The sequence below is a fragment of the Crotalus tigris genome, unplaced genomic scaffold (genome assembly GCF_016545835.1).
Source record: "Crotalus tigris isolate CLP2741 ecotype Arizona unplaced genomic scaffold, ASM1654583v1 scf7180000024411.593283, whole genome shotgun sequence".
NCBI lineage: Eukaryota > Metazoa > Chordata > Lepidosauria > Squamata > Viperidae > Crotalus > Crotalus tigris.
Window position 1 is genome coordinate 224972 of NW_024100578.1, and position 13326 is coordinate 238297.

Below are 13326 nucleotides of genomic sequence, written 5' to 3' on the forward strand. Positions count from 1 at the left end.
TAAAGCTTCTCAGTGGAGCAGGGCTGTGCAGATTGTACACATGGAAAAGGAAAGAAAAGGATATCTTTTCACCTTAATTCTGATTTTTTCTCTCCAAGATCTGAATGACATTTCCAACTTGAATGCTCCTTTTGGAGGAGGAAAAATATTGGAACTTTTTGTGTGCACAAGTGGGTATAATCTTTACAGCTCTGGTTGCTTTACTGAATAATTCTGGGTATTTCTGATTCTTGAGAGACATTCACACAAATATATGCATCTGGATGTGCACTCACAGAACAATACACAATGTGTTTTCAAAGGCATTATTTATCAAATACCAATGAATTTAAAATAATGTTAATGCAATACAATATTTTCTTTCACTGTTTATACTGCTGAAGACTAATGAAACTGAGAGTTGGGATCCTGATATGCAATTCTATATAGGTTTCTTTTCAGAAACACAAGCTTCACTGAATTGAATAGGATTTATTTCCAGAATAGTTAGTTTAGGGCTGTAGATTATAAAATTCTGATCTAGACCATAGATGAGGAAACCACGGCAAACTTCCTAATATCAAATGCAGATAAATCTCATTTCCTACTGAAATGATAGCAATATATCTCCCCCCCCCCAGTGAGTAGTTCAAGAATAACTACAGCAAGATTAAGTAATGTTTCAAATAATTCCTTAAAAGAACCCTTTGGAAAGGGTGGGGATCAAATATTGTAGATAAAAGTAGAACAGTAAAGAGTATAAAGTAGAATTATATACTGAGAAGGCAATAATTTGGAGACAAAAGCTGTTTTATATATTAAGTGTTTCTCTAATGCGATAGCATTGTTGCCACTCTTACTAACATCAAAAGGTATGATCAGCAGACTTATATGAAACGGAAGATCATGCTGGCACTGTAGTGAATATGTTCACAATAGAGTTGACACTTACCATGAGAAGATTTCTAACTGCTTCCGCACTGAAATGAAACAAGCATTGAGTCATTCAAAAGTTGTTCTAGGCATATTTTTATTGGGCCATTGAAGGAAAGTCTACTGAAATAACCCTTGGGTTTATATAGTACTGTGCTAATTGTGTGCATAAGGGTGATTAAAACTATAAAATATTAAGAATGATGCCTCTAATAGAACATGTGACTGTAGCCGCCTTCAAGCATTTTCTTATGAACACATGAAAATTCTAGAAGAATTCATGAATTGAATTCTGTCCCCTTGATAAAGTTCAGAATCTCAGTAGTACTTCTGATGTGATATATGATGGGCTCAGATCTGAAGAAACTTGCTGAACACAGCAGCTTAAAAGATCTACCAAATCAGAAAGAGTGCATTCAAGTGATGTTAAAAAAAACTTCTTGCAAGAGATACATACATGTCTCCAAACATGGAAAATATTTTATTTCACATATTTGTATCCCATTTTTTAATTTCATGATTTTACATCATTAAAAACAACAGTCAATAAAATGTTCAGCTTGTTCTCAACAATGTTCACTAGTGCCTTATTTCTGCATTTGCTCAGCTTTCATACATTATTAATCCAAACTTCTGCTCCTCAAAAAGAATACACATAAATTTTGCATGGTCTTAAACATTCATCAGAATTAATGGTGGGATGATGGACAACTTTCCACTAAAGTCCTGGAAAGTGATGAATGCAAGGAGCAACTAATTTTTCAGGACTTGGAAACCCCTGTGAAGAGATACAAGCAAATCCTAGTTTGAATGTAATGAAGCGAGGAGAAAAAAGTTTCTTTAGGCATACATGGATATAAGTTTAAGATGCTTCTCATAAATAAATGTATAAAACTATAAGTAGTCTAATATGATTGAAACTGCTGCGATACCTTACAGGAGTAGCAATTTGGCATTCTTTAGGGGGTTTTCAGAATGTGTGAGGAGTAGACATGATTACTGAACTTGAAATCCAATCAGATGGAGATCAACAGGTTGCTTATTCTGATGTGTGGGCATACAAAGTAAGTTCAATATCTCCTAATCTCTATGAGATCAGACCCCTTCTTAGGCCTGTAACTGGATTCATAATTTTAGTATGAATTATCATTACTTACACAGTTACACATTTTTTTCCAAAATAATATAATATAAATTCTTCAACATAAAAATCTTTCTGTCCCTAAATATATTGCAAGAAATATTATTACTTTTCTTTCAGTGCTTTTTATGGTCAAAAGATAACTGTTTGAATGCTGCTGTTGTAATAAACCTACTGTGACTTTTTGAATGTTTAACAAAATGAGATGGAAAAAAACTGCAGTCCTTTATAAAATAAATATTGTATATAATCTCCAATACATTTCAGTCAAAATCTTCCTTAGGAACGCTAAATATGACTCCATAAATACATTTATTGTATAATTCCCCAAAAGTAGTATCATAAAATAAAGACATTTTTTAAAATGTACCTATTACTTCCAGCCAAGCTCTTGTGTGAATTTCTTTATAATCTATTTTAATAATAATTTAATAATTATAATTATTTTAATTATAATTTCTTTATAATCTATTTTTGAATTAATATCGCAATTTTTATCCTATCTCTCTGCATGTTTGTTCTGAGAACTTAATACTTGAAGGAAACTGGATTTCCACCAAATGTACTTTCATATCACACCTGCAATTTTGTCCTCTTTTTGTATAGAATTTGGGGGAGGCATTATTTTTGCTTTTAATCATGTTTGTGAGCTAAAGATTGATTTTGCACTTGTGCTTCCTGAAGTAAATACATAATGTGTGGCTTATGCATGGCTTTTGGTATGTATATCAAAAGTCAATGGACCAAAGGCAATGAGGCAGATGTACATGAATAAATATTACAGTAGAAAATCTGTCTTTTATATGCTGTTATGTTTGCTAGTGATATAACCCCGATATAACACAAAAGTACCCACAGCAAATACGATTGTTATTTAGCACACAAAGCCACTCTTAATTTTTTTAATTCTTAAAAATATTGTATCATTCTCTTATTTCAACTCTCATTTGAATTAGTTTTTAGTTTCCCGCTAATGCCATATCTTGTTTTTCTTTCTTTTAATTTCCACACTCTTAAAAAAATTCTTAGAGAGGCAGGGAAATTGGGAGGATTTCCCTTTATTTTTCAATTCATTGCTCAACTCATTTAATTGAATCAGATTTGGTTAAAATTAATATGTATAGTCCAGTCTTTATCAATCACTTTCTGCCTACTATGGTAAGGTGACCAATTGTCCTCCTTTAGGGAGGACAGTCCTTCTTTTTTAAGTTCTGTCCTCTCTCAAAAAGTGTCCTCCTACATATCCTCCTTTTTGATATTTGAAGACTAATCTGTAAATTTCCGTATTCGATCGATGCCGATCTGATTCGTTGCGTGTGTTGTGATGTATTTGTATTTGACATAATGATTCATCAAGGCGCAGTACAGTGTGGCGAGATGTGATTATGAGATGCATGCACTCCGCACAGGGGAATTGTTTTGAGAGAGTGTGCCGCGCACAAGAGTGCACTGCACGCAAGTGGCTTTGTTTACTTCTTACCGAAACACGACACAGCACACACGCATGCATTAGACTCACTTTTTTTCTTCAATTTATTTGTGTCCTCCTTCTCATTGTAAAAAAGTTGGTCACCTTAACTATGGATTTTATGAGCTCAGGCCCAGTGAGTCAAAGATGAAAAATGGGGGTCTTTGTTTTCCACAATAATGCAAACAATGGAAATGGTATATTTTTTCTTCCATTCTCATAAGTGAGGGATCATCATCACCATTTCATTATCAATGTCATTTTGACAGTGGGCATTAATGGGCAACCTATGAGACCTTTATTAGTGAATCTTTCTCTCCACAAGGAAAGTCTGGTTCATTCTGCTTCTAAGGCCATGCTAGAAAATGAGTCTATATTACAATTCTTTCATATGAGGACAGAAAGACTAAATCAAAGCTTTTTGTTGCAATCCCCACCAAACTAAGACATATTAAATAAATAAATAAATGTGTTCATGTTATCTTGAAGTCCTTACAAATATATAGAAATTAATACATGGCTGTAAACCAATACACTACAGACTGAGAACTTAATTCTTAAAAACCATTTCTTCCGTGACTGTGCAGTTTCTAGCCATATCTCAACTGCCAGCCACCATATTCTAACATATGTTTATTATAATTAATTCATGAATGCACCTATGTCAGGGGTCCCCAACCCCCGGTCCGTAGACCAATACCCGGCCACAGCATACCAGCAACTGGGTTGCACAAACAAGCAAAGCCTCATCCACGAGATGCAGGCAGCACACAAAACCGTGTACCCTTCGGTCCACAGAAAAACCTCTCTCCATGGAACTGATCCCTGGTGCCCAAAAGGTTGGGGGTCCCTGATTTATGTGACAATTTATTTATTATATTGTTATATGGTACTGAATGTCTGACAGCCAACATATGAAACAATCACACTGCAAAGTACTATTTAATGTTCAAACACCCCATGTCCAATTTTCAAGTACAGATTGCTTTCCCTACACTATAGCTGCAAATAAATGTCAATAGATTACTTATTGCTTAATATCAAGAAGTAGCTTAATATATTATTGATATAATACAAATTTCTAAATACATAAAGAAGTCCATAGTCATAGATTTGCATGAGAAAATTATCTGTCAAGACTTTGGCCATAAAATGCAAATTCTTCTTAATCTCTCTCTCTCTGCATGCGTTATATAAGAATAGGTTGTGGTATTAAAAACATGACAATAATTAAAGAGATAAGTACACACAAAAATGCCAATAAACTTCTGTACCAGACTGGATATAAAGATTGAATTGTCTGAACAAACAATCTGTATATCTAGAGGAATGGAGGAAGTTATTAGTGAGCTTTTTCTTCTTCATTCAATAGCTCCCCGCCTTGCATAATCCTAGCCTGCTCTTTTATTTTTACTTTTTCTAATTCACAGAGTAGACTAGCCAGGAAGAATGATCTTTTAATTAAGAGAACAGCATCCGCAATATAAAAAGTGAGTCTTTAAAAACTGAAAAATACCAATATGAAGCTTTAATAGCATCAAATATTTAAAAATATGATTATTTATGTACCATTTTCTAATGTTACAGCTTTTAAACATATATTTCTGAAGAATTAATGATAAACAAGTGAAACTGATTGGAAATCAACTAGTGGAGAATGATCGTTAAATAGGAATTTTATATTTCAATTTTGAATGTAAAATTTTTAAACTAGACATTTTCCTGTCTGTCTCTAAAATCTTAATTTTTAGGTGACCTTTTGATATGATCCAGCAGAGCTTATGTAATTATATGGCTTTATCTTCATTTAAAGTTATCATTCAATCTTCATTAGTTTCATCTGATTCTTTCTCAGCTAGTTGCCCGGTTTGGTCTGTAGCCTGATAGGAACAGGAAAAATCAAAAAAATAAAACCATAGCTTCAGATGTCATAGCAAACAATGGCTCATTATCTGTGTTTTTATTATGTATGTGTAAGTTGGAACAGCAATCAGGTAAATAACAAGCATGTACACACACTCTCTCTCCTCACTGTGATTATTTTTAATGATTATTGCTACTGTCAAACCCTCCTTCACTCTGAAGAATTGAGAATGTTATCTCAGTACATTAAGAAGCAACAAAAAAAATTAAAACATAAAGTTACCAGTGCTGGAAAAATGAGAATATACCATCAGAGGAAGAAGTGATAAGAAAAACCCTGGACTGTGCTGAGATGGACAAATTAACAAAAGAGATAAAAGAAAAGGAAGACACAGAGTATTATATAGCATGGAACAAGTTGTATGTCTGGCTGGAGACTAGAATTAATAGAGGAGAATAAATATGGAAAGGTCAAAAGTGAAAATATGTGTATAATAATGTATAATAATAATAATACGAATTATTCTTAGTAAGAAGTAGAACATGAAGGAAGAAAAATGTAAATAAGAAATAACGGGGCTATAAGGACAAATATTCTAAAGAAGAATAAGGGGGAAATGTAAATATTAGATTACCGTTATGTAATTGCTGTAAAAAAAGGAGGAGTACATATATATATATATATATATATATATATATATATATATATATATATATATAGATATATAGGTCTTTGGTTGTTCGGGTTTTCTCCCGCGTAAAATTGGAAGTGTCTTGGCAACGTTTCGACGAAGTCACATTCGTCATCTTCAGGCTGGTGTTTTTAGCTTCTTGCTTTGAGCAGCAATGTGTGGTTTTAGCTGTTTCTTCCTTTTAACTGCCAGTGAGGGTATGAACTGATTGGGTGGGAGCTTGGCTGTGTTCAGAAAAAACATATATATATATATATATATTATATATATATATATATATATATATATATATATATATATATATTTGTTTTCTGAGGTTTTCGCGGGTATTTGTATGTAGGTCTTTGGTTGTTCGGGTTTTCTCCCGCGTAAAATTGGAAGTGTCTTGGCAACGTTTCGACGAAGTCTCATTCGTCATCTTCAGGCTGGTGTTTTCAGCTTCGTGCTTTGAGCAGCAATGTGATCAACTCTGTAACCAAGACACTCATCTCCAGAACAAAACGCTTAGCTGACGAACAACACCTAAAACCCAAACTACACACTCTCACCAATGTACTAACATCCAATGGATTCCATAGAAATAAGATTACAAACCTAATCCAAAAAGAAACCCCCACTAAAATCCAAGACAAAGAACAAGAAAACGGCAAAGCCCTCCTCCCATACATAAAAGGCACCACAGACAGAATCAGTAAGATCCTCCATAAACACAACATCAAAACAGCATTCTGCACAAACAGAAAAATATCCACCATCCTTAGAAACCCCAAAGATAAAATTGAATTAGAAAATCAAGGAGTATACGAAATCCCATGCACCACTTGTCCCACCACATACATCGGACAAACCAACAGAAGAATAAGTGCACGCATTGAAGAACATAAGAACTCAGTCAAAAAAGAGGAACCAACATCTTCCCTGGTCCAACACCTTAAAGCCACAGGACATGAAATTGACTTTAAAAATACCAGAACCATTGCCAAAAGTGAACATTTTAATAACAGAATAATCAGAGAAGCCATCGAGATAGAAAAACGCCCACACAGCATGAACAAGCGAGATGATACCTCCCGCCTACCAGCCATTTGGAAACCCGCCCTTATTGACAAACGACTCCCTAACACAAAAAATGATACCAGACCCACACTCACAAAAACCACACAGGATGTCACCACCACACATCCACGCAAAAAACAAACCCAAAGCCACACCGATGACGAGGCACGACCACAAACCAGAAGCCAGACCACAGCTGCATCATTAGCCACTTTAAACCCCTCCAATCCATACATGAAGCAAACTGACACCCTCCATGAAGAGGAGACACAACCACGAACGAGAAGCCAAAAAATAGCAAGGCAGCCCAAAATCTTAAACCCCTCTGCAACTCAGACTAACCTGAGCACAACCAAACAGAACACTCCCCCAGCCAATCAGAGCACAGCCAAGCCCCTAACCATTCAGAACACACCTCCACCCAATCAGAACACAGCCAAGCTCCCACCCAATCAGTTCATACCCCCACTGGCAGTTAAAAGGAAGAAACAGCTAAGACCACACATTGCTGCTCAAAGCACGAAGCTGAAAGCACCAGCCTGAAGATGACGAATGGGACTTCGTCGAAACGTCGCCAAGACACTTCCAATTTTACGTGGGAGAAAACCCGAACAACAAAGACCTACATATATATATATATATATATATATATATATATATATATATATATATATATATATATTGTGTGTATGTTTTGTTTTGTTCTGTTTTGTCTTGTTGGTTAAAAATAAAAATTTAAAACATAAAGTTATATTACCTAAGCCTATAGGTTTGGGTGGATTAGAACCCAGGGAAATTTACAACTAATTAGTGGATTCCAAATGTTGTCCTTCTGTCTCTGTATATGTGTCTATGTGCACACACATGTGAGTGAGGGTGAAGTTTCAAAATTTTATTCCATGTGCCTTGTTGGCAAATTACTTTTGAATTGCTAAATGTAGCTTGTCATAATTCTGAACTTAATGTGCTATTCTATTCCAGCGAATTGAATAAGCATAACCTTGCCCATTTCCTTTCCATGACCAAGAACACAAAAGACATTTTTTTGTCTGAGTCCTTCATTTAAAATGGCCATGCAGAAGAGAAAGAACAGAAATGTGGCAGTAGAGTCAATAGCTAAGGATGCTCCCTGTTCAAGGCAGGAAGAAGAAGGAGGAGGAGGAGGAGGAGGAGGAGGAGGAGGAGGAGGAGGAGGAGGAGGAGGAGGAGGAGGAGGAGGAGGAGGAGGAGGAGGAGGAGGACAACAACAACAATTAGAATGGGCTATGATGCCAGAAGAAACCAGGTTAGAGTAATAGATTTATATGTTGTATGGCTGTGACATAGTAGAAAATAAGTGGGCAGCACCAATTTGGCTACTACTGATTTCCAATGATTGGAAATGGTTCCCCTGAGTTTCAGGAAAGGGCTTATCTCATTCATACCTAATGATGACATGAGCTAAATCCATTATGTATTGGGTTAAGATTAGTTGCTAAGTGAAACAATGACTCTACTTACAATCTTACTTTGTTTTACAGATCTGCAAAGGTTGTAAATCTGAGGATTGGTTGCAAAGCTACTTTTTTTTCCACTGTTGCAACAGCAAACAGTTGCTAAGTGAAGTAGTCACTAAACAAGGACCACTTGAACATCAATTTTTAGCCCCTTACTTTCCTGAAATGTGCTAAAGTTTGATTTGTCATTAGACCCTATAAACAGAAAAATATAATAAAATTTCCTAGGGTATTTTAATGTATGTGTACCTTCAAGTCAGGCCTGGGTAGTCCTTGTTTAGTAACTTCCTACTTAATTGTCAATCTCAATTTAGTCTACTTGGGCTAGACATTTGTTCTCCCTGAAAGCTCTCCATGTGGGAAGTTGCAAGTTTTCAAAACAAAAAAGAGCCACACTTCCTTTAAGATAGATTCTTTCATGTCCCTAAGTCCCTCACTGAATCCTCAATATTGTCTCTTATGGTTTTAGGCTTTAACAATTAGATATGATATTTGCTGATAAAACATATATTGTATATTTATTACTAATAACCAGTGTTTCTTAGATTAGACATACAAGTGAATGAAATGCACATATGCTCTAATTGCTCTGGATCTCAAGAAATCAGGGATCTGTGTGTGCCCACATTTAATGTATTTACTGCAGAAAAAACATCAGCATAATAAAAACAATGCCCTGCAGCTGGGAAGGTCCACAGGGAAAATCAAAACAAACTAGATGTGGTTGTGATTCTGTAATTGATTTACTTTAATTTATTTAATTTAAGCACTGCCCAACTGCAAACTGATTCTGGGCAGTGAACAATAAAGCTAAACAAAATAGGAAAATTCAATATACTGTAATATAATTACCAAAAAAGGAATAAGGAAGGAATAAAGAATAAGAAGAGATGGTACATATACCTCTAAACATATCTGACAGGGCCCCAACCATCCTAATCCAAGGACTGGCAGAACATCCAGGTATTCTGAATGGTATCAGTGTGACAGCCACAAGAACATCAGGAAGACTTTATTCCAGGGGGCAGGTTTTACAACTGAGAAGACACTAGGTGGACCCCAATAGATGACACTATTTAATTGAAAGGCCTTGAAGCATGCCAACACTGTCAGCTCATACTGGCCAGGCAGACCAGTGGTGGGATTCAAATATGTGAACAACCAGTTCTCTGTGTGGATGCTGCTTCTGGAAGTCCATTCTGGGCCTGGGCAACAAAAAATTAGCTACCAGTTCTGCCAAAGTGGTGTGAACCTGCTGAATCCCACCACTGAGGCAGACCCATTTGAGATAGGTGGTCACTTAGATAATAGGTGATCATGTAGGATTTTATAGGTCATAACCCGCACCTTGAATTGCATCTGAAAGCAAACTAGTAGTAGAACGTAAACATGCCCCTAATTGCCCACACTGCTGCAATCTGGATGAATTGATGCTTCCAAATTGACTTCACAGGCAGCTCCATGAACAGTGCATCTCAGCTGTCAAACTGTAACTATGACCTCTTGAATCAGGAAATGGTGTAACTGGTACACCAGCTAGAATTATGCAAAGGCCTTCCTGGCCAGAACTGCCACTAGCTTATTGAACTGAAGCTGACAGTTCAGGAAGATCCCCAGATCTTGCATCACTCTTGGATAAGAAAATGAAATCCTATCCAAGATTAAAGAGTGAATATTCCCAAATTCAAATGGCCTTAATACTCATTAAGATTGAATCAGAATTAGTTCCTTCCTACCCAAATCTGCATAAGCACTGGAATCAGACCTCAACAGTCTCACTTAGTTAACCAGATCAGAAGATATAATAGAATATCATTCAGATACTGGTGATATTGAACTGAAAAGCTGCAGATAATCCAATATTTTCCTAAAGATGATAAACAAGAAGGAAATGACAAACCCTGTGACATCTGATAAAAGAGAAACCTAGAAACTAACACTCCCCCACTCCAGCCAACACCAACTGGAACCAATCCCAAATGGAGGAGAATCACCATTAGATGATGACCCCATCCCACAAACCAAATCCAGAGGAATACCATGGTCAACACTATCAAAAGTCATTGAGAGATCAAGGAGCATAAGAATGGAAGTGGCACCTCCATCTCAGGACTGGCACACATCATCTACAAGTGCAACCAAGCCTCTGTCCATATTGAATTACAGCCTGAAATCTACTAAAACAGGTCTAGATAACCAACTTCCTCTAGAAGTTGATCATGCAGTTAGATCACCTTCTCAACAAACTTTCCTAAAAAGAGGCTAGAGACAGTATAATAATTGTCTAAGATTGTTGGATTGGCTTTTTGATGACATCCTTCAGAGCCAAAGATACCATCCCTTCCCTCAAAGGCCATCACCATCATCACTTGAACCCAACTGCAAGTCATCTGACTGGCCACCTTAATCAGGAAGCACCTGGATCAACAAAACAGGTGACTGAATTAACCCATACCAAATTCTTCTTTGTCCACTTCTTCAAATGTACTGACTCAAACTCATACCGGATCACAAAAGTGAGCCCCAGGCATCTTAGACCAAGCTACCAGTCACAAAAAAGAGGGTGGGATGCAATTTACAGCTATACTTTGATTTTTAAAAACCTCTTCCCCCCCCCAACACACATGTACAGATGCCTTTGTTTGCAGGAATCAGAAATATGAAGCTGTCAGTTCTTCTAACCAAATGATTAAGTAGACACTCAGGATGACATTCCAATTTTCAACTGTTCTTAGATTCCTGGGATAAATGAGGCTGAGCTGCACATTTTTTCTAAGTACTTAGATGTATATAAGCCTAAACCAGATCCACCTGCTTCACTTGGATTTTGAAGACTGGTTTTCACCATCAGACCATTCAAGTGATGAATTACAAGTGATACTTTTTCACTGCAATCAGCACATCTTCTGGTAAAGCTGCCCACTTATAAATATGAATGGATGGACTTTAAAAAAAAGGTCTGCCTTTGGTTCTTCATACCAGATGAAGCAAATAAGGCCCTGGCAAGCAAATTAAAAAGAATAAAAATCCCACGCAATCATACAATTGTGACTCAAACACAAGAGACTCAAAGTACACAGAAGGGCATTTGCTTCCAAGAATCCATACTTTCCTTTCTGGAATAACTGAATAAATAAATATTAAAAGAAATTTAGGGATTTTATTCTTATTAGTATAATACTATAGACTCCCAGCAAAGTCACTGTTTTTGTCATTATACTATCAATGGCCGATGATAAGTCTCAGAAGACAAGTGCCCAGTACTGACCCTGAGGGTAGCCAATTATTTTTCTCCGTAGGAACTAATTGCACCATCAACTAATATGGCATGAATTTAAAAGTTCATGCAGGTCCTAATCTTTCTCTTTGCATGCCCCATTCCAAAGAATAAAAACTTTTACAAAGTAAGCCAGCTTCTGCCTTTGATGTATGAAGATACGTTTACACAAAATGTCTACTTGATTACTGCTTTCAGGCTTTCCATTTGGGTATGGACCTGTACATTTGATTGTAATGCTCCATAGAACTAGTCCCAAAGCTGCCAAACACTCTGGAGTTTGTATATGCATAGCTATCACATGCACAGGAATGCATTTTTAGTTTTCCCCAAATTATACTAAATAACAGGGCCTACCAATGCTTTCGGTACAAGAGGACAGAAAATGTGGGATTCCTCGCTGCTAATGCTGCTAAATCTCAGCCACCTGCATGTTCAAAAGTGAGGCCTGCTGGGAATTGTAGTTGGGCAAATCTGGATTCACCACCCCCAATGTAGGCTCTTGCTCCTCTCTTTTTCTTACCTGGTCTCTTCTGTAGCAATAAATAAACCATCATCAGGAGCATTGAGCCAATTCTGTCTCTGCCTCTTGAGCAATGGCATAACACTTGGCATAAGGTCATTTGTGCCGACTTGCAGAGTTTTGCCATTAGTTGTATAGAAATCTTGTGCTGCTTGCTGAAATCAATATAAAAGGGAGAGATATCAGCAACATAGACTATAATCCAGGTAGAGAGAGTTGCCTCATTCTTTATTCAGGACAAACAGCTCTTGTCTCAGTCCTAATGTGGCTGGGCTGGCGGTCAGTATTGGGCTGCTTGTGGGTCTAAATCACAGGCCTGCTTTTGGGAAACTTGCCTGACATATTCAACAGCAGCCCAAGACCATTACATCGTTCCTGAACTTTTAAATATTTAATCTTAATTCGATTTACTGGTGCTGCAACAAGATGTTACTTTCTAAACACTTTTGCTGCTTAGTAATTCCTAACTGATCAGGTCCTCTGAAGACAGAAACAACGTTCAGTATATACAGTGCATTCAGAAAGTATTCAGACCCCCTTCACTTTTGTCGATTTTGTTATGCTTCAGCCTGATTCTACAGTTGCTGAAATTCATTTTTTTTCTTATTAATCTACACTCAGTACCCCATAATGACAAACTGAAAACAGAATTTTAGAAATATCTGTAAATTTATTAAAAGGAAAAAAATTGAAATATCACATAAGTATTCAGAACCTTCACTCAGTATTTTGTTGAAGCACTTTTGGCAGCAATTACAGCCTTGATTCTTTTTGGATATGACGCGGAAAGCTGGGGGATTTTCTGCCATTCTTTCTTGCAAATCCTCTCAAGCTCAGTCAGGTTGGATTGTGACTGTCGGTAGACAACCATTTTCAGGTCCCTCAAGAAATATTCAGT

General features: G+C 36.6%; 1 protein-coding gene across 1 annotated transcript in view; it reads right to left on the reverse strand.

The window, feature by feature from the left end:
• Positions 1 to 13326, reverse strand: part of MTA3 (metastasis associated 1 family member 3) — a 144547-nt gene that overhangs the window by 10209 nt on the left and 121012 nt on the right. Inside the window, exon 18 of the mRNA XM_039329735.1 lies at positions 12429 to 12583. Coding sequence (XP_039185669.1) covers positions 12429 to 12583 — 155 coding nt within the window. The remainder of the gene's footprint in view (positions 1 to 12428; positions 12584 to 13326) is intronic.